This window comes from Zingiber officinale, chromosome 3B (assembly GCF_018446385.1).
Source record: "Zingiber officinale cultivar Zhangliang chromosome 3B, Zo_v1.1, whole genome shotgun sequence".
Taxonomy (NCBI): domain Eukaryota; kingdom Viridiplantae; phylum Streptophyta; class Magnoliopsida; order Zingiberales; family Zingiberaceae; genus Zingiber; species Zingiber officinale.
This window is the reverse complement of record NC_055991.1, coordinates 103,177,981-103,201,478: the sequence shown is the minus strand read 5'-3', so window position 1 is coordinate 103,201,478 and position 23,498 is coordinate 103,177,981. Positions and strand designations below refer to the sequence as shown.

At 34.8% G+C, this 23,498-nt stretch overlaps 1 protein-coding gene across 1 annotated transcript; it reads right to left on the bottom strand.

Annotated features, from left to right (window-relative positions):
* Nucleotides 1–1,598: 1,598 nt before the first annotated feature.
* LOC122055076 lies at nucleotides 1,599–22,667 on the bottom strand. The gene is made up of 8 exons (XM_042616471.1): nucleotides 22,568–22,667; nucleotides 22,261–22,466; nucleotides 20,612–20,704; nucleotides 20,113–20,256; nucleotides 19,767–19,979; nucleotides 19,371–19,581; nucleotides 2,198–2,301; nucleotides 1,599–2,120 (listed from the first exon to the last, which is right to left on the bottom strand). Exons 1-7 carry the CDS (start codon nucleotides 22,665–22,667, stop codon nucleotides 2,219–2,221), a joined length of 1,050 nt encoding a protein of 349 aa, XP_042472405.1. The 3' UTR covers nucleotides 1,599–2,120; nucleotides 2,198–2,218.
* Nucleotides 22,668–23,498: the final 831 nt, after the last annotated feature.

The following is a 23,498-nucleotide window of genomic DNA, read 5'->3' as shown; positions in this document are numbered from 1 at the left end:
CACGAGAGAAGTATTACAAGTAGAGTAAGAGAATAGAGTGAAGATTTCAGAAAATAATATCGCATAAGCACTTGGATTTGTTCATTTCGTTGCCTTCTAACTCCATATATATAGTCCTTTGATCAAGACTTCATCCAAGTCTTAAAATATTTTCTCTACACTAGTTCAGCGTTGAGCTTCCAATTGACTATTCTTTGTCATGCAACAATTTACCAGTCATATTAGTCAACTATATTAACCATCAATCAATTGATCTTCCATGAAGTTTCAGATCGCCGTCATTGTAACAGCTAATCGTTCTGTTGCAATTGCTCAACTACTCCATTAGTTGACTTAATGCTCCATCAATAGACTGTTCCTATAAAAAAATTATATTATCAATTGTATCGACAATTAATCATCCTATTCTAACAGTGCAATGGTTTTTTGAGCCAACTCAAAGAAATATTAGTCAATTGCTCAAAGTGACTGATTGATCAATTAAGTTACAAATAGAGGCGAATATAAATGTTGTATTCCTTTTTTATTTATCTTGATCAATTGACTAGTCAACTCAAGCTTTAATCGAACAAGAAATATATTTAGTCAATGGTTCTAATTGATTAAGTCAACTCTAAGGTTTAATCTGTACTTAATCTAACCAACATTAAACCCAATCTTTAGATCTTTAATCGCTAAGAAATCTTGCTTCTAGTTCTTTCTCTTTTGGGCAAATATTTTTTTACTTTTCAAGTATACAATCGTTCTTGATTTATTTATTAACACTTAAGATATTACACTTGCAACACTTGTGTTAAATAATTTATATATACACACTTGACGCACCTTATCAATAAGTATCACATAATTTAACTTTGTCTAAATATATAAACTAGCACATTCGTAATTATTTTCTTAGTATTTGCTCTATCAAAATTGTTATTTTCTTAGTATTCTCTACGGGGTTGCATGACCCTGTTATGTGATCTCTGTATGGCTCATTGCGTGGGTTGTGTTCGATGTGTAGGTTCGATGTGTAGATTGCAGGGCTGTGCTGCCAGCCTTGCATGCAGACCAGCCTGCGCTCGTGTCGCTTCATGTTCATACATTTTATTTTCTATTTGTGTGCAACCCATGTAATTGTGCACTTCTGCTTCATACCTTTAAGTTTTTGTCTTATGCCCTATAAATCTATCAAGAATTATGCTCATACCAAAAGTCTTCCACAATCCATCCTTAATTTAAACAAAGAAAGATAAATAATCAATTTATAACTGACCGCTCAAGCTAAGGGGTGGAAAGGATTTTTATCTATTTTTCTCCCTTGATTGCATTTCAAGGAGCTATTATTCAGCAAAGAATGGTAAAAAAAAAAAAACAGATTAATCTTTTTGTCAGGTGCAATTCGGTGCAGCCTCATCTTATACCTCCATCAAGTTGATCTCAAGAGATACAAATGAGCTTCAGCGATCTACTGCTGAGCAATTCATGCACATAAGAAAGCATTAGTGTTAATCTATCATCAATCAAATCTACAAGCAGCAGAACATTAACAAGCAATATTGTAGGAACTCTCAAATTCGAAGAAATTGATATCTCAATGGACCAACAAAAAAGCATTTAACTGTCAATCAAATTCTTTATAGAATGTAATATTATAGGACGATTCCATCAACCAAAGTAGCAATATAACGTTATAAAAAGTTCCCACAGATGCTTGCCATCAATGTTCAAGCTGTTTGAAAAATACTCTCTTCAGAATTGATGGTCTCTTATTTCACATTTCTTCAGACAGATGGCTTTTTGCCAGTCATTCTACTAAAAGCAGACGATATGCAAAATAAAAAAATATAACGAGTCCAAATAATCATTTGGCATCTTGCACACTTACTGCGTTGGTTGCAAGTATGTAGTTGCCTCATGGTTTTGAAGAAATGTTACATTGCAGGAGCTAATATTTACCATCAAGGTGAAGGCTCAGCTTTCTCCCATTACTAAAAATTTGGAGGTAATAGTACAACGTGCCTCCAGATTTAGAGCATAATTGGTTGGTGTAGGGGCAGCGCAAAACTTGATCATTGAATTTGATTTAGGAATGCACATAAGAGATGCACAGCTCTATATTCTTGAATTCTTGCTATCTGCGGCAGATAGTCGCACAATGGAGTGGAATAGTAGAATAAAATTAAGAAAAAATTGTGATGAGAGATAAAATCACCTCTGCAGCTGCATCCCTATTTTAAAGCATCGAATCAATTTCTGCATCTGACGGCCCGCTATCAATTTGTGTTGAAGCTTCTGCAGCAACGCAAGTTACCACTCCTGAAGGAAAAATGGCTTTAGTTGAGCAAGCATTTGGTATGTCTGCTATATCCAATATCGCTTCCTATGTATTTTGTAAGATGCTATATTTCAAAGGCACGCATACAGATTTTACAAAAGGTAAATGCACGCTAATAATCCCACAAACTAGCAAAATGTTTATTTCTTTACTAAATTGATTATCATAACATCACATTGCGAATTAAAAATTAAAGAAAATGATGAGGTCAAGTGCTGGAATTGGGCCAATTGCAGGGGGTTGAGGTATGGGGATCTTCGGAAGAGAAGCAGTAGCTATGTCCCTATGGAGAGCTTGTTTCAATAATATCAATAGCAGTGTGCATCTTGGGAAAATATTCAAGGGATTTCTTAGGGGAATCTTCCTAAAGTGCCCAATGAAGTTTGTCCTTATCTACAGAAGTAGGTTAAAAGGAAACTGCATTAGTAAACTAATGAAGCGGATATGGCAAATTAGGAATGAGATTCAAAACTACAGAACCTCCAAATCCTACAACATGATGAATGAACTGATAATATCAGTTAACTTATTAGCGTCTTGTAACTGTTACCCAAAATGTTCAGGATGATATGTCGAAAATACCGATAGTGGGTATCAGTCACAGCAAATTCAAGTAAAGAAAAATGTCTACCTTTTTATCAAGGTTGGGATGCCCTTAGCCTTCCACCCAACATGAGGTGACATATTAGAGCATCCTCAAACAAGGTAGACTTGATAACTGCTGCGACAGATCATTGTCAATGGCTTCTTTTAAAGAGTAGCCCTTCAGCTAGGTGGACTACCAAGTGATGCTAAGAGTTGGAGAAAATTGACTAAATGTCAAGTTCCAAATGTTCAATAGTTGAATGATGAAAGCGAAGAGGAACTCAGATACTAGTATCAAGGAATTATTGTAAGATGATGACACAATTAGCTGGAGGGATAAGAGCTCTCTATCTGCTGGGGAAGAATGCAAAAGAAAGTTCTATACTTTCAACCTAATCTTCCCAAGTTTGAACTTGGTGATAGTAGAGGATTTAACCTTCTCCCAATGAAACCTTGTCAATTCATCTTGGACTAAGTGTGGCATATGGGCCTGAAGAGATTCTGAATTGAGTTCAGTAAGGTCAAGCTCTGGGTAGAAAAGTATAGTTTGGCGAAAGTAAATGTTGCTTGAACAAAGGACGGTGGGCACAACTAGCTAGACCGAGAGTGTGGCATGGATGTGCTCAAGGTTAATACAAGAAAGATGGAAAAAACTAGAAGCAAAGAGAAATAGAAATGCTAATACTTACCAATGTGGAGACAAGAATTCTGAGAGCTTGGTACTCAGACAAAGACCATAAATACAGTAGATGTAAAAAATGAAACTTCTCTGCTAAAGACCCTACTTATAAAGCTAGGTGTCATGCAAAGGAAGGCAAAGATCAGTAGAGGTGATGGGATACCTCAAGGAGGTGATAGTTATGGGAGAGCAAGAGTTACCTCAAGAAATGAAGAAATGACTAGGAAATCAATAAAGATTTCATGTCAGATTCTAAATTGTGAAATCTTAATAGAAGGGGAGTAAATCAAGAAATGTAATTTTGTGCCATGCTAGGCGGCATGACTGAAATTTGTGGCCCGCTGGCCACCGTCCACTCAACACTGGCACTGCGAGCCACCGCAACTCGCGCCGGCCTCCGCGAACTAGCGGAGGCATGATCGCGGTGACCTCTGCACGATCGTGCCGACTCAGAGAAAGACCATAAAAATAGTTCTCTACTAATGACCCTACTTATAAAGCTAGGTGTCATGCAAAGGAAAACAAAGATCAATATGGATGGGATACTTTAAGGAGGTGATAGTTATGCGAGAGCAAGAAATGACAAGGAAACCAATAAAAATTTCATATTAGATTCTACATTGTGAAATCTAAATATTAGGGGAATAAATCATGAAATAATATTTCGCCTGTAGTTTGTTTGTCGCTCGTCACTGGCACTGTGGGCTGCCCCGACTTGTGGTAGCCTCCACGAACTTGTGGAGGCGTGGTCGTAGAGACCTCTGTGCGGTTGCAGCGCCTCAAAGAAAGACCATAAAAATAGTTCTATGCTAATGACCCTACTTATAAAGCTAGGTGTCATGCAAAGAAAGGCAAAGATTAGTAGGAATGGGATACCTCAAGGAGGTGATAGTTAAGGGAGAGCAAGAAATGACAAAGAAATCAATAAAAATTTCATGTCGGATTCTACATTGTGAAATCTAAATAGGAAAGGAGTAAATCATGAAATAAAATTTCGTACCGTGCCGGACAACACGAGTAGAATTTGACATTTTGCCTACTGCCCGGCACCGACACCATTGGTTGTCATGATTTGTAGAGGCTATCACAACCTTACGAGATCACGATAACCTCCACGAGGCTGCAAAAGCCATCGCGATCGAGTGGCTTTTTTATAATATTTAGTTTAAAATTTTTATTTTTTAATGGCTAATTTCTCTCCCTTATTAATTTTGTTTTGTTTCCTAATTTTTTTCTTTCGTTTATGCATTAACTTTTTTTCTTCCTTGTTAATTCTTTTACTCTTTTGTCTATTATTTTTTTCCCCTCCGTACATAGAGAAAAAAAAATATATGATTACTTTTTTTTTTCTTTGCTTATCTCTTTACCAGATAAATATAGAAAAACAGATTATTAAGAAAGATAAAAAAAAAAATGTAATATAATTTCTAATTTTATAAAATATACTACAATTAATAAACTAAATTATTCTATATATAAATTTAATTTAATTTTAATTAAATTGATTTTTACTTAATAAATATTAAATATTTTATGAGATAATATTAAAATAGCAATCAAATATTAATAAAAATAATATTTTAAAAAATACCGAAACTATATCGGCACAACACAATACGGTATCGAAACTATATTGTTTCGATCATAAATTAAAATTTTGGCACCACTCAAAATTTAAATCTTGGAATAAATAATGTGGGCAAGATGAATTAATCATAGATGGTCAAGATAGTGAAATGTGTGTTGAGTTGGATCACCATAGACAAAATCATAAGTGGTCCACCGGTCCAACAGCAGCTTAAAACAAAAGTGTCATCTTATTATTGACTAGGAATATCAGCACAAGTTTTTTTGCCAAGTATAACAACAACCATCAAACTTTATCCCACTAAATGAAATCGGTTATATGGATTCTTCTACACCATTGGGCTCTATTCCCTACTATACCATCATCTATATTTAAATAAATTTTATCTTATTCTATTATTACTGATTAAGTCTTTTTTAGTCTTCATCTTACTCGTTTGATGTGCATACTTGTCAGAGTTTCACATCGCCTAACCGGAACATTATTAGCTGTCTAAGTACATATTTGTGTCATCTTGAACCGGAGTTTTCCCTCAATAGATACAACTCCGACTCTCTCTAATGCACTCATTTCTTATTTTGTCCATCCTCGTATGTCCACACATCCACCTTAACATCCTCATTTCTGTAACTCTTATCTTCTACTCATATGCTCGAGTCATAGCCCAACATAACAGGTCTAACTGTCGTTTGTAGAAACACTTTACGATCACATAAAACATCTGACGCTCTCCTCCATTTCAACCATTTTACTATATAAGACATCTCTCACAATCCCTTCATCATTTAGTAAAATGATCCTAAATATTTAAAGCTTTTAGTTTCGGACAACTCGTCATCTCCTATCTTAACGATTGTTTTATTACGTCTAATATTCAACAACAACATCAAACCTTATCCCACTAGGTGGGGTCGGCTATATGAATCCTTTTATGTCATTGAGCTCTATCTCCTACTATATCATCATCTATACTTAAATAAATTTTATTTTGTTTTATTGTTACTAACCAAGTCTTTTTTTGATCTTCTTCTTCCTCGTTTGATATGCGTATTTGTCATAATTTCACATCGCCTAATTGGGACATTTATTGGTCGTCTAAGAACATATCCATACCATCTTAAACGTCTCTCAGAATTTTTCCTCAATAGATACAACTCCAACTTTCTCTCTAATGCTCTCATTTCTTATTTTGTCCATTCTCGTATGTCCACACATCCACCTTAACATTCTCATCTCTGCAACTCTCATCTTCTGCTCATGTGCTCGAATCATAGCTCACCATTTAGCTCCATATAACATAACAGATCTAACTGCGGCTTTGTTTTAGAGGTACTTTACAATCATATAAAACACTCGACGCTCCCCTCCATTTCAACCATCCTGCTTGTATTCTATGTAAGACATCTCTCTCAATCCCTTCATCAGCTCGTCCTCTCTTATCTTAACAATTATCTCATTAATTCTAATATGGTAAACTTGAATTCCATATATTCTATATTTAATCTACTAAGCTTAAAATCTTTTCCTTCTAGTGTTTCTCGCCAAGATTCTAGTTTAGCATTTACTTTACGTATTTCATCTACCAAAATAATATCATCTGCAAACAACATTGACATATGCGCAGTGAATTCGTCCATAATTAGTGTGACAAGATTGGAACTTAGAACTAATCCTTGATGTAACCCTATCTTTATTAAAAATGCTTCAGTTACTCCGCCTAAAGTCTTTAATTTGGTTATTACATCCTCATACATATCCTTAATTAGTTTAATATATGTTACGCTAACGCCTCTCTTTTCTAGAATTCTCCATATAATTTCTCTTAGAACTCTATCATAAGTTTTTTCTAAGTCAATAAATATCATATGTAGATATTGTTTTTTGCTCCCGATATTTTTCAATTAATTATCTAAAAAGATGTATAGCTTCTATTGTCAACCTTCCAAGCATCAACCCAATTTAATTTTTGGTCTCCTTCCTTGATTTTTTTTCTATTACATTTTTCTAAAATTTCATGGTATGACTCATTAGTTTAATACCCCTATAGTTTGCATAATTTTGTATGTCTTCCTTGTTCTTATATAAGGGAACTCGAGTATATATCCTCCATTGATCAGACATTTTTTTCGTTTTCAATATCATGTTAAATAATTTTGTAAACCCTTCAATACCTTGTTTCCTAAACATTTCCATGCCTCTATCGGAATATCATCTAGTACGACGATTTTTTCATTATGCATCCCATTTAAAGTTTGTTCTACTTAAGTTTGAATTCTACGATAAAAATTAAAATTATTATGTTCATTTAACCTACTTAAATTACCTAAGTTAAGTTGATCACCTAAACCTTCACTAAAAAGTTGATGAAAATACCTCTTCCACCAATTTTATTTCTCCATCGTTTACTAATACCCTATTACGTTCATCGTTAATACATTTTATTTGGATAAGATCCCTTGTTTTCCTTTCTCTCACTTTAGCTATTATATAAATATCTCTTTCCCCTTCTTTTGTATCCAATTTTTGATATAATCGTTCAAAAGTTTCATTTTTTGCTTCACTCACTACTTTCTTAACTTCTTTCTAGGCTATTGTATATTTTTTAAAATTTTCCCGTTATTACAAATATATAATTCCTTATAAACTATTCGTTTTTTCCTTCACTTTCTCTTGTACTTTCTCATTCAACCACCAAGATTCCTTACTTAGTGGTGCATGTCCCTGTGACTCACCGAGTACACTCTTAGTTACTATTTTCAATTTTGATATCATCTTATCCTATGTTATATTAGAGTCATTGTATATTTCAAACATTACCTCTATCGAAATATCATCTAGTACAACACGGCTTTTCCATTGTACATCCCATTTAAAGTTTGTTCTACTTCTGAAGTTTAAATTCTATGATAAAAATTAAAATTTTATGCTCATTTGACTTACTTAAATTACCTAAGTTAAGTTGGTTACCTAAACCTTCACTAAAAAGTTGATGAAAATACTTCTTCCACCATTTTTATTTCTCCATCGTTACTAATACCCTATTACGTTCATCTTTAATACATTTTATTTGGATAAGATGTCTTATTTTCCTTTCTCTCACTTTATCTATTCCCCTTCTTTTGTATCCAATTTTTAATATAATCATTCAAAAGTTTCATTTTTTACTTCACTAACTACTTTCTTAGCTTCTTTCTAGGCTATTGAATATTTTTTTAAATTTCCTCGTTCTTACAAATATATAATTCCTTATAAGTTATTCGTTTTTCCTTCACTTTCTCTTGTACTTTCTCATTCCACCACCAAGATTCCTTACTTAATGGTGCATATCCCACCGAGTACACTCTTAGCTACTATTTTCAACTTTGATACCATCTTATCCCATGTTATATTAGAGTCATCGTATATTTCACCTAATGCTTCTACCTTCTCCTTAAATATATTTTGTTTCTCATCTTTAAACTTCCATCACTTAGTTCTAGGAGTCATATATATTTTCTTTCTATTGATACTATGTTTGAGGCGTATATCCAACACACTAATCTATATTGGGTAGTTAAGCTTTATCCAGGAATGACTTTGCAATTTTTACAAATATTTCTATCCTTCTTCCTAACCATAAGAAAAGTCAATTTGTGATTTATTATTCCCACTTTTGAATGTGACTAAGAGAGATGTATTCAATGTTAGACTTTTAATTACTTTTAATTACTTTTAATTACTTTTAATTACTTTTAATTACTTTAAATGATTTTTGTAGATTTTAAAAGTTTAGATATTCTAGACTTTTATAAACTTTATAGAAATCTAGTGGAATCCAAATTAGATTTTTATAGAGTTTTAAAAATCATGTAGTATTCAAATTGACTTTTTAAAACTCTATAAAAATCTTTTCGTATTCAAAGTTTCAATAGATTTTCGATTCCTTTAAATTCCTTCGATACAAATTTTAACCAATAAGAGCTCTCCAAAACACTTGGTACAACTTTAAAAAAAAGTCTTCTCTTCACCCTCGAGATTTCTATAGACTTCAATCGCCTTAATTTTTTTACGAATAAGTCATTTCTCTTCCCACTCCTCGATTTTAATTATTTCTTCGATCTTAAAGGACCAATTTAATCATCCGTTCTCTATCAACCCACCACCCATCGAATATGTATTTAATCGGAGTATTTAGTGCAGTAAATATAGCAGAGGAATAAAAATTCCTTAGAATAAAATAAGGAATATAAGAATTTGATATTCCAAGTTCATGTTCAGAATCAAACATCGAGCTCCTATTCCATAAGAATTCATAGGACTAGAATAACTATTCTAACCAACCAAACACACATTGTAATAAGATAAATCAGGAGCAATTCCTACGAGGAAAACACATGCCCAGAAAACAATAAATATATTCAATAATAGGAAAAAGATAAGTTCGAATGTGGAGCGATGTTTATCATATCGACAATAACGAAACTTATAGAATTTTTCTTTCCTATAAATCTACAAATTTTCATGAAGTTTACAAATGTATACAAAAATCTCGCAAAAAAGTCTATAGAACTCCATGTAATTCTTTTCACAACTATGGAAAATTCTATAAAAGTTAATAAAAATCTATCAACTCCATAAAAGTCTATCATTAAAAAAAAAATTATTGAAAATCATTCAATCTTTTGATTGAATACACCCCACTAAGTGTTCTTCTCTTTTCTTAAAAAATATATTAGCTAATATAAGATCATATGTTATCACAAATTAATATAGTTTTTCCTTCCTTATTTCTCGTTCCAAACTCATAACTCTCATGTACCCTCTCATATTCTTCATTTTTCACTCTGACATATTCATTTAGATCACCTCCTATTAAAATCATTTCATTTTGTGGAATATTTTTTAATATTTCATCTAAGTCATCTCAAACCTTGATTTAGAGTTTCATCTAATTCTACTTGCGGTTCATATACGCTAATTATGTTCATAATTTCTTTCGTTACTATTATCTTAAGGGTTATAATTCTATCCTCTTTTTTAGTTACTCCTACAACTTCATCCTTTAACGAACTATCTACAATAATACCCACTTCATTTCTTACTTTAATTTTTTCGATGTACCATAACTTAAAACCCAAGTTCTCTATCATCTTTACCTTCTCGCCCACCCATTTTGTCTCTTATACATACAAAATACTAATTCTTCTCCTAATCATCGTATCTACTACCTCCATTGATTTACTAGTAAGAGTTCCTATGTTCCATGTTTCAAATTTCAGGTTATTAATTTTCCTATCATATTTGTTCTTATCCAACTTATGGTATGAGAACTCTTACTTATTTAACACTACACCGAAGTTCTTACGGAGATGTAGCGGTCCTTACTGATACGTTACAGTCGAATCATGTAATGTGAACTCTTGCATATTTAGCACTACACCCAAATTCTGGAGATATAGCAGTCTTTGTCGAGGCGCTACAGTCGAACACTGCAACGTGTTCCTTCCAGGGAACAACTTAGCATTAGCACAATAATTTAATGGATTCATTCATTGAATATTTGTCATAGTTTTAACGCTGGCTGACAACCTAACGCAACCCTCCTCCTTTATCCGAGCTTAGGACCGGTCATGACCAGTCATCATAACGTGTCTCATCTACCAAAATAATATCATCTACAAACAACATGCACTTATTTTGAATGTGTCTGTTCGTGCATGATTAGTGTAAAAAATAAAGACTTAAGCTTATCCTTAATGTAACCCTATCTTTATTGAAAATGCTTCAGTTAATTTATCTGAAGTCTTCACTATGGTCGTTACTTGTACATATTAGTTCAATATATGCTACGCTAACACCTTTCTTTTTTAGAATTCTCTATATAATTTCTCTTTTATAATAAGCTTTTTAAGTCAATGAATACCAATTTATAGATCTTGTTTTTGCTCCCCATACTTTTCAATTTGTTGTCTGAGAAGATGTATAACTTCTATTATTGACTTTCCAGACATGAATCCAAATTAATTTTCGATTATCGTGATCTCCTTCCTTAATCTTTTTTTCTATTACTCTTTCTCAAAATTTCATGGTATGACTCATTAGTTTAATACCCCTATAGTTTGCATAATTTTGTATGTCTCCCTTGTTCTTATATAAGAGAACTAGAGTACTTACCTTCCTTGATTAGACTTTTTTTCATTTTCAATATCATGTTAATTAATTTTATAAGTCATTCAATACCTTGTTTCCCTAGATACTTTCATACATCTATCAGAATATCATCTAGTCCAACGATTTTTTCATTTTTCATCCCATTTAAAGCTTGTTCTATTTTTTAAGTTTGAATTCTATAATAAAAATTTAAATTTCTATACTCATTTAACTTACTTAAATTACCTAAGTTAAGTTGGTCACCTAAACTTTATTAAAAAGTTGATAAAAATACTTCTTCCACCACTATTTTATTTCTCCATCATTTACTAGTACTCTATTGCATTCATCTATAATTCATCTTATTTGGATAAGATCTCATCTTACTCTCTCTCACTTTAGTTATTCTATAAATGTCTCTTATCCCTTCTTTTATATCCAATTTTTGATATAACCAGTCAAAAGTTCATTCCTTGCTTTCTTAGCCTCTTTCTTGTCTATTGTTTATTTTTTTAAGTTTTTCTCGGTCTCATAAATATATAATTTTTTATAGACTATTCGTTTTTCCATCACTTTCTCCAACACTTTCTCATTTTATCATCAAAATTCTTTATTTGGTGGTGCATACTCTTTTGACTCACTGTGCACACTCTTACTACTATTTTCAACTTTGATATCATCTTATCTCATGATGTATTAAAGCCATCGTATATTTCAACTAATACTTGTATTTCTATCTTAAATATGTTTTGCTTACTATTCTTTAACTTCAATCACTTAATTCTAGAAGTCGTGTATATTTTCCTTCAATTGATATCAATCTTTATAAATCTTTCTATTTCTCTTCCTAACCATAAAGTCAATTTACGATTTATTATTCTCACTTTTGAATATAATCAAGTATTCTTCTCTTTTCTTAAAAAATATATTAATTAGTATAAGGTCATATGCTATTTCAAAATTCAATATAGTTTTCCCCTTTTCATTTCTTGTTCCAAACTCATAACCCACGCACCTTTTCATATTCCTTATTTTTCACTCCGACACGCTCATTTAGATCTCTGCATATTAAAATCATTCATTTAGTAGAATGTTTTGTAATACTTTATCTAGGTCATCCCAAAACCTTAATTTGGTACTTTCATCTACATATATGTTAATTCCATTCATAGTTTTCTTTCATCACTACTATCTTAAGAGTTATAATTCTATCTCCCTTTTTAACTATTTCTACAACTATATCCTTTAATGAGCTATCTATAAAAATATTCACTTCATTTCTTGTTTACTCTTTCCTATTTATCAAAACTTAAAATCTAACTTTTTTATCATCTTTGCCTTCTCACCTATCCATTTTGTCTCTTGTACACACAAAATACTAATTCTTCTATTAATCATCGTATCTACTGCCTCTATTACAACCTTTATTGCTTTACTAGCTAAGTAACATATGACAAATCTTCTCCACCTCTAACATCTTAAATCTCACTTTGGCCGATACACTCACACCCATGCCATCAAACCCACCAATTTCCTTTAAGTCAACTTCACCCTCGAGCACCACTCTAACTCACACCATCTCATAAAACATCCATCATCAAACCTTGGGAACGGAACCAATTATTCCCAAGAAAAGGGGTTCAATTCTGGTTTATCGCAACCCATCGGATATTCTTCAGCAAAAGAAGAAGAAATGAATCCTGCAAGACCACCGGCAGTATCAACTACCTCAACAGTTCAAGTCTCTAGTGCTGAGGATCAGATCAAGGATTACCGGACAAACCAACGAAGATTCTATAATATACAGCAAAGGATAATGCCAAGCCAAAGACGCTCAGGCGTACTATTAAGAGCCAAATAAGTCTTGAAGAGCAATTGGAGATCTCACGGTCCAGAAGAGCTGGCATGGTACCGGCAGAAGTTCTATACTCAGCTGGATTTAGACCCACTCAATATAGGGTCTATCAACATTATTCTGAAGAAGACATCCTTTGTATTGAACAAAATCAAGTGGACTTACCACTAGTTACACAATAAAGCCATCAAGTCTTACGAGAGGCAGGATTTTACCATATGCATATGGGCCTCGTAATGATCAGAATATATGCTCTATATAGGCGAGATACAGGGCCATGGTATTAATAGTGCTCAGGGATTCCAGATGCCCCAGTAGCACCAACTAGAGAACAAACCCGAGCACTACTAGACGGCAGTGTTTTGATGCAGTTCCAGAGGTATACTCCTACAATTGAAGACCGCGAAGTTCAAAGGACCCATCATGAAGATGTGGAGATCACCTCCCCAGAAAATGAAATTCTGGCAATGCTAAGGGAAGAATACCCCAAAGTAAATCCTGATGTCATAATACTAGAAAGAAGAACGGCAGGAGCTGCAGGGTATGATTTCACTCTTAATCATTCCTATATAATTGAAGCAGGTGAACGAGAGTTAATACCGACCGGCTTAGCGTTAGGGGTGTCAAAAATGAACCCGACCCGACGACCCAACCCGAGTCGACCCGAAAAAAATCAAGTTCGGGTTGGGCATTTTCGGGTTCGGGTCGGGTTCGGGTTGGAGGGTTGGAGAGTAAAAAATTTTCAGGTTGGATCGGGTCGGGTTCGGGTTGACCCGGGTTGACCCAGGTTGGCTTAAATATAGGGTTTTGTGGGTTTTTTTTTGGATTAAATCAAATTTTATTTTAAAAATTTAGATATTTTTATGTATATTAATATCATGATTGTATGATAATGATGGAGTATTGAGATAAAAGTGAAAAATTATAGGGAAAATAGCCCAAAAAAGTCATTTTGAATCGGATTTTCGAGTTATATGGGTCGAGTTCGGGTTGATCGGGTTGGTCGGGTTCGGGTTCGGGTTGAGGAGTGTAGGGGTGAACTCGGGTTCGGGTCGGATTCGGGTTGGGTTAAAAAAAACAAAAAACTCAACCCGACCCGACCCACCCTAATTGACACCCTTATGGATGGATAGCCTACGATCTGGAGTTGCGTGGCGCACAAGGATATACATTAGGGGGGAGTTATCGACAATGACTTCCGAGGTGAAGTTAAAAATTCGTGTTTAATATGGCATATGGTAACATAATATTAAACAAAGGAGAAGTCATAGCTTAGTTAATTTTGGAAAAATAGTCACCCCGGAAATTGTACAAGTGGTCGAATTGCCACATACTGTTAGAGGAACCAGGGGTTTTGGTTCAACCGATCAACAGACTGTAGTTCAGACCACTACCCCGACAGTCCAGCTTGGAACCACAGCTTGGACCAATTTGATGGACAAACTCCTACCACGAAAGAAGGTTGTTGATCCTTCAACATCCTATCAGCGGCTATATGCTCTCGCGGAGGATATGCCCAGCGACGAATGGATTAATCCATTCTATACGGAAGGTGGTGGGTATGACTCTTCAACTTCTTTTTATTCAGCTGAACCAGACGTCTTTGATGAACAGATGATAGCTCATCTGGACCTAGAGGAAGGCTTGGAAATGGATTATCCTATCCAAAAGAAAGACGAAGGCCTCTTTGCTTCATCATCAGCAATCTCAAAGTATAATCCACCAAAGGATACCATGATGGGACCACCAGCAATAGAACGACCAGAATTTCCAAATCCTTACCAAAATTCGGGATTTATTAGAGCAAAAATCAGGAAGATAAAAAGATAATACAGTGAGCCATGGACTCTCCCGTCGGCCCAACAGCAAACTGGTGCGTTATTAGTACTCCCTGATAATATGGGCTAACTCCAAGACTTTTGGTTTTGATGTTTCAGCAAGATCTAGGTATTCAAGGTTTACGATTCGGGACTTGTTATACCATTCTTTTATATTTTGCTCAAATCTTTCGGACATAGGTGATATATCAGATACTCATACTTACAGCTTAGGAATTTATAAAACTTTCATACTCACCTGATTAATGGCTCCGTTTGGAGGCTTACGCACACGGCAGTCTTTTGCATTTAGTTAACAAATTCGGTCGCCTTATCATATGCTTATCTTCGGTCGCCTTATCATATGCTTATCTGAATATATTAGTAATCCTTACCAAGAAGTATCCTCAATTAAGGCCTTCGGCTTACCGTCTTACACACTTACTAGCCTTGCGGAACTCCAGACCAAGGATGTTTGTCGAATCTCCACCTTTCAGCCTTGCGATTAACTTCTTGTAAATAGGGATAAATAACAAGCATATATTATTTTAAATGGCACAAAAATCCCTTACCTTCACCTTGAACCTAGAAAAAATTTTAGCCTGCCATGAGCTTAAAACTCAAAGCTCTGATACCAAAATAGGATCGCCTTCCATGAAATAATTTTGAAATGAAACCCAAGTCAAAGCTCAGAATTTATTTCACCTTCGGAAAGGTTTTACAATCTCACGAAAACTATTACTTAGGAATAAACACCTTGGTATTGTTCAAGTGTGTCTAAACCTTTACACTCATAGTCCTTATATAGCTTCGTCAAAGTTGTGACGATAAGAAGCGGGTGCCCTTCTTTAGCCCCATTGTCCTTACACATCACCTTTGTCGGCTATTATGGACTTTACAGCACATACTGACTCATCATACCTTTATTTTACATAAAGTAACTTTACAGCTAATAGTGACTAGAGAAAGGACGGCTCCCCGGGGCTCAATCCTTTCCACTTTACATCTGTAGGATTTTGGGCTCACCACTTGCTTCCTAGCTATGGTGGGGTTTCCTGTATTACACGATAGACGTCGCGTAAAGCATTGGATGCTCTCCAAAGGTCTTTTCGTGTTTCTTGAATAATTAGGAGCTTCTCCGTCCAGTAATTTTCTTTTCCACCTCCCGGATGCCTTCTATGATTAAAATCATATTCTTTCATCCGTTGGATAAGCTCAAACTCGTTATTGCCAGGAGGCATTTCATAGCTTGATCTTCAATTTCTTTCATCCTATGGCGTTTTGGGTTTTCTTCTTGGAGAATTATCCTTTTAGCAGTGTCATGAATTAGGTCTTCGTATTCTGTTAGTAAGGGGAATTGGGTGGAGCCCCCCCGACCTTCCTCTGTCAGCACTGCTACCATCTCTTGATCTTCTACTAACCTTGACAAGCTATCTGCAAAAATATTTAACTTGCCATCAATATGTTCAAAGTTTACCTTTATTCCGATGCACATTATGAAATCCATGAAGGCTATCCATCGTACTCCGGAAGGTTTATTTTTGACAGATTTATTGTGGAAGCCGATAATTGCTTGACAGTCTGTTCTTAATGTAATCTCCTCCTTGTCTAGGAAATGAATCTTTAATCGCTCATCGTCTCCATTACAGAAAGATCTACGAATCAATTACAAATTTAATTGTGGGAAATTTTCCATGGCGTAGGCGAATACCTTTCCATATTCACAGGGTTAGCCTTATTGGGCTTCCATTTGCATACCTCCCCACCCTATTATTGACCCATCTGTCTCATAATAATATAGGCATGTTCGGAGGGATCTCTAAATCTGGTAACTGTGTGCCTGGCTTTGATCTGTTTTACAAGGGCCCAATCAGGAAGCCTTCATTCTTTTATCCCCACGAGGAGATGTCTTCTCATATAACGGCCCAAGCTTTGAGCTTAGATTTAGTATATATGTTCTAGCATAGTTTAAAACACCAAGCCACGACCTCATACCCTTCTTTTCCTTAAGCTTGTCGTCCTGTACCTCATTAATCTTCTTTATGATATACGGTTGTAGTAGTAGCTTTCCTTCACCAATCTCCGCCCCAAGAAATTCAATCCTTGATGCTGTGATCTTGCATTTGGTTGGTGATAAAACCAACCCATGTTGCTCACATATGTTGAGCATAACTTCTGGATGTAATATGCTCCTTCTCTGTTTTTGAAAGGCAAAATATCATCAATATAGAGGCTAAAAATTCCTCCGTACCTTTAAAGCGGAAGTCCATCTTTACATGGAAAACCATGAAGCATTCTTTAAGTCGAATGGCATTACCAACCATTCATATAACCCAGGGCAAAAAAAGTTGTCCTTGATCGAAGTGGATTCAGCACTATTTGGTGGAATCCGACTTAGATCAAACTTCTGAGTAGATCTTAGAATTTCTTACCTTCTTGAATAGTATTTATCCTAGGTAAACTATACCGATCTTTATATGTGTTGTCGTTTAGGTCGATAATTAAACATCATTCTTTCTTTACCTTTTATCTCCTTGCCTGTGGTTAGATCTACACTTGTTCCGGATTGCACAATCATGGCCATAGTTCTGTGTCTTGACTTACTGAACCTGATTACTTTTAGCTTTAATAAGGCTTTAACGTGCTTATCAAAGGCCCGCCTCATCGCCGGTGTTACATGTGACAAAGGTTTGTCTTGAATGGTAATGTCTGGGTTAATGATATCAATTTTGCAGATAATTTGATTATTGGCCCAATGTTGGAGGGGATTTTCTCCAATATAGCCTTGTTCTCTAAGTCTGGCAAGCAATGGTCCATGTTTCATCAAAATATTAGTGCTTGATGGATTACCAGCAAAGAATACCTGCTCCTTTATGTCCAAGTATTCCTCTTCGTCCAGTTCTAATTCTTCTATTGCGGAGGCTGCGTTCTGTCTTGTAATGATAGTTCTTAGGCCTCCTTACATACTTATGATGAAATTGCACCCAAGGACCATTTGTATTCCTTCTCCTAAGGTCATTTCAAAGGAGTATGTAAAAGGAATCCTGAATTTGTTTTCTCCGATTATCATTTGTCCTCCTTTAAGCTTCCAATTAGCTGACTGCTTTGAATTGACTCCATTAATTACTATTGTATAAGAATTTTCTTCTAAAGCTTGCGCCGGTATACACCTTTTGTCAATGCAACAGGATGTGGCACCTGTATCAAGTATTGCATTAACACTAAATGGTGCAATGTTTGGAATTTCAAAGGTTACCGTCAGTCCACCTCAAACAAATCGCATCCGACTAACGTATGACAAATCTTCCCCACCTCTGACATCTTAAATCTCACTTTGGCCAATACACACACTCATGCCACGCCAAACCCTCGAATTTCCTTGAAGTCAACTTTGCCCTCAAGCACCACTCTGACTCACACCATCTCATGAGAAATCCATCATTAAACCTAGGAATTTGGCTTAGTCCACCTCAAACAAGTCACATAAGTAACATATGGCAAATCTTCCCCACCTGTGACATCTTAAATATCACATTGGCCAATACCCACACTCATGCCACGTTAAACCCTCCAATTTCCTTGAAGTCAACTTCGCCTTCGAGCACCACTCTGACTCACACCATCTCATAAGAAATCCATCATAAAACTTGGAATTTGGCCTAGTCCCCCTCAAACCAGTAGCATAAGCTTGGCAAAATTGATTGTGTTGCCAAGCTCCACTAAATGAACCAAACTTAATCCAATTCAAGCAAATTCAACCTAACTTTGACCATAGAACCACTGACTCTATCACCTTAATCTGTCTAATCCACCACCCAATATCAAGGTTTGAGGTAGGATCAAAGTTCTAGCAGGTTCACTATCTAACAAAGCCTTTGTAAAATCTAGAGAGAAAAGTATGCTGCATTGATTTAAAGGTTCATATTGATTAGCAAATATAACTAAAAATAGTAATACTATGCGTTCTATGCAGATTCCTTACAGTGAGATGTGAATGCAAGAACACATTCTATTGCAAAACACACTGAGAACGTAAGCACGATTCTCTAGTCTCGCATTACTTCTATTCCAACGGAGGATATATGCTTATATGTGAGAGCACATTATCCAATCGGGCAGTCTCTTTGTGGTGAATGGTATCTTGCATCATGAAACTTTAATTAAACACTAAGAAACTGTATATAATTCATACACACCACTTATACTCGTTTTGTGAAATGGAACTTTTGCAACCAGGCTAAGGAGTTCACAAGCTGCAACTTGTGAAAATATGTAGAATACAGACATGTTTTAAACAACTTTTCCTTTTTTGGTTTCTAACCTAACCAACTGTAATAATTAAGATTATTAAACTTAGAAGTTTGGTTGCTGAGAACAAAATCAAAGTTGCAGCATACCTGTTCTCTTATCATCCTTTCCCTTGGTTCTTTTGGATTTTCGAAAGCTTCGGGAAGTTTGATCAGACTCCTCACTGAATAATTTATTATACTTCTCCAGTAGCTTATTCTTCTCCTCCAATAAATCAAGGACTATATATGCATCTGCTACCTTCCTGACAATTGACTTAGTTGGATATTTCCTGCCAAATGACTCAAGTGACTGGAAGAGCTGCAAAGTTGGAATAGCATAAAGAGGAAATGTGAATTTCTGGAATTATTTGACTCCATAATCAACTCAAAACATCAAAAGGAAATTATGTTCAGATTATACAACCTCCTGAATAAAGTCTTGAAAACAATTTAAATACTGTGTAAATACCTATTTGTCAATGGGTGTATGTCATGAAAGTGTACCTTTACAAGCCTTTCTAGCATGTTATTACGATAATAAATTGAAATCATAAGATCACAAAACCGCCAAGGAACTGAATGCAAATCATGGCTGATTTTCTTCATCCAAATTCTGTGAGCTTCCTCAGCCCTGTTGTCTTTTTCTAATGCACGAATTAGTTGCTCATATGTACCCATTGTTGTTCCTTGACCTTTGCTCAAAATCCACTTTATCACCTAAAGAAGATCATAGTTGATCTAATTCAATACTGCAAGCTGAAAAGGGAATGTACAACAATAAAAAATGCTAAAATAGTACAATAATAACAAGACTTCAATTAAAAACATTAGAGTACTTCAATAGAAATACCTGCACAACTCTATGCCACTGTTCCTCCTTTTCAAGAACAAGAATAGCTTTTTTGAGTGAAACCAATGGAAAGTTAGTCTCCCATGCCACCCAGGCATCAAGGGTACCATATACAGCTTCTTTGGATTCTTCAAGGGTCAGAAGCTAGGAAAGAGTAACCAGTAAAGTATATGTGACACACGATATGCTGGAGAAATTAAACATTTTTGCCAATATATAAGAATAGACAGATAACTATAGCTCCCCATGGAACAAAAATACTCTGATTTTAATTGCTCAAACTTTAAACAGAAAATCACCCTTGGAGATGTTATACTGTAAGAATTACGTTGATAAACAGTACTTAAAGAATGGATATTTCATTATCCATATCATTATTGGTAAGGACAATTCCTTATTTCAAGCTTTTGATTACTTGTGAACCAATTTGTACAAAGCTTTTAATTGGAACTTATTCCTTCATAACTATTATCAAAAGAAAAATAAGAAATTCACATACTGTATTAACAAGGAATATTCGTTTCTCTGCAATAGAGATGTTCTTCCCTATATTTGACTCCGTTGCATTCTTGAAATTTGAATTTTGCAAATCCTGCACGCAGATGAATTTTAAATAATTATTCTTTCTGTTAAACTATAAAAAAACGTATGTACCATTATCTAACATGATGTCAAGAAACAAATAACTTAAAAGTATAATAATTTGTTTCATGAAATATTTGAATAAAAAATACAAAATTCTAGAATCTTAATATGAACAGTACTACACTTAATTCAATAACTAGAATCAAAACATATCCACTCTAGGGTGATCTCCAACCATAACAAGTAATATTAGAGGCACTCGTGATTCATACAAGAAGGTTTGCAAACATTCCATTCGTTGATGAAGAACAATACTGACACAAAAAAAAAGCTCACAAAACACAATTGTTTAATATGAAGTAGAAAGAAATATTTGATTAGAATTTTGGATCTTCTTTCAATTTTGTATAGATTAATGAATTAAGAAAAAAGAAATATATTGATGCAGTTAAAGGCCTAAAGGCAACATTGTGTTAATTGTAATATTCAACATTCAAAATAAAATACAATATAATAATTAATTTTCTATAGATTGAATATGATGATTTTCTTGAAAATTGATAAAATTTGCAGGGGATTTGAAGACAAATATTATAAAATTTCATTATGGACCAAACAAATTGACCACCACCGGCAACAATAAGGCAACAATAAGGGGGTTGGGCGACAATAGTAATGATGGCAATAGCTTTTGGAGGAGGGAAATGGCGAGTATCAACAATGGTGAGAAGTAATCAAATACAACACTAGCATTATCAAGGTAAAATTAAACCAGTGTCTTGATTGGATTAAAAGAGAAAAAGGATGAGGGATGTTGAGAGATAATAGAGATTTGAAAAAACAAAATTGAAAATAGAGAGAAGAGAGGGAGGAAAAAGAAATCAATAACTTGTTATTGCTTAATTTGATATTGCATCCATCTCCTTAAAGTTTGAGGTAAGGAGGACTAACATGACCAAAGGAAGGGAAACAACCTTGGAATGTTAAATCAATAACCTTCTCTTGGAAAAAAAAAACCATAGATCTAGATTAATCAATAGAGAAAGATCTTTGAGGAAAAGGATTCAGTGGAAAGATTCAAAGATTCAGCTACACTTGAAGACCTAGTCTTAGTATAAGAATATAAAGATTTGGTAAATAAATCACGCCTCAAATAAATGGATCCAAGACCAAGCAATGTGCTCTCTCAGCCACTAAGCTAATTGTCACTGTGATGCCCGATCCTTGATGTGTGCTGCAATCGGTTGGATCCATAACAAATTCCTTAAGTGAACACCCCCAAAGTTGTTATATACTACAGAAATGAAGGCCTAAACCATTGGAAAAAAAATAAAACCATTGAAAAAAAATAAAACCATCGAAACAAACCAGTTGATTTCTCGTGCGACTCTGTTTTAACTACATAAAAAGCCAGCATAATCTAAGAAACTTATCCGCAAAAAACACACCTTTGAGTTTATGGCATCCAATTTTTTTCTAAAATTGAGCACAAAATTTATCAAAATTATCACCCACAAATTAATCAACTAGAAGTGTCTAAATAATAAAAAACGGCGAGCTGACCTTGCCGGAACGGAGGCCAGAGGAGACGCGCTCAGTGAGGCCAAGGCGCGGCGAGGAGACATAGATAGCAGAACTCGGAATGCCACGATGATCGAGCGAGTGAGAAAGATGGGACGTGGTTGTGTGAAGGGATCCGACGCAGCGGAAGACACCGGCGGCGGACGGAGTTTGACCGATGTGAGAGTGAGGGGAACGCTGGAGGCACGCTGCTCTTGACAACTTTGGCGATCAGCAATCCTACAGCCATGGCTCTCCCCAGCGATCTACAACGCTACAGCCATTGAACTCCCCCAGGGATAAACCCTACGGCCTCTTCCATGTTCCAAACCGCTCGCAGATAGGAAACGATTGGGCCAGTTAGGATTTTTGACGGCTGGATTGATTTCCAGATAATTGGTCTGGATCATATTTGAGTCTACACGAATAATTAGGGTAAATTTACCCTTAAGCCCTAGAATTTTCAAGCTTTTGCATAATTTATAAGAACAAGACAATTAGAAATATTAGCCATATGAGATTTCTTTCATTTTTTCCTAAATTTGTGAAACCGAATTTTACGTTAATTCAAGATAAATTTCAAGCTTTCCACTAGCTAAAAATAATAATTGTTAACTTCCATTGAGACAAAAAGAGTTTTTTTCAGAAAAAGTAGGGTAAACACTCATACAACGAGAATTTGAATCATTTATGATATTAAGTCATTCGATGGATCCATTTATATTGTTTAAATTTATTTGCTGGCGAGTGTAAAATCTTTCAGCTTCATTTGTGAAAAAAAAAATTTAACTTTTTTCTTCAAAAATGAGAGAAAATAAATTTTAGACCAAGTGAATGATAACAACCACATAGATTTTTCCTCTATCTTTATAATCCTATCCGTTAAAGAGAAATTCTCAAGTATTCTCTCCCTTACTGCAATGTCATCAAGTGGTTGATGTGTTAAGAAGTCATTGTCATTGCAGTGTATATGATTGAAAGGTGAGAGTATAAAAGTGGAGCTGGTGAATAATTGATTGTTTGAATCGCTTACTCATGTCTACAATCAAGTAAGTACACGGTAGAAATATATCAAAAAGATAAAATATGAAACACAAGTAATGCAAATACTTGTGGTCCATAACTACTCCTAGTGCTTATTCCAAGGCCTATAATTAGTCGATGAATCACTTCCAAAATATCTCTATCCTTTTTCCATTTTGAATATCTTCCAAAGTTGAAGAAAACCTTACTTACAATAA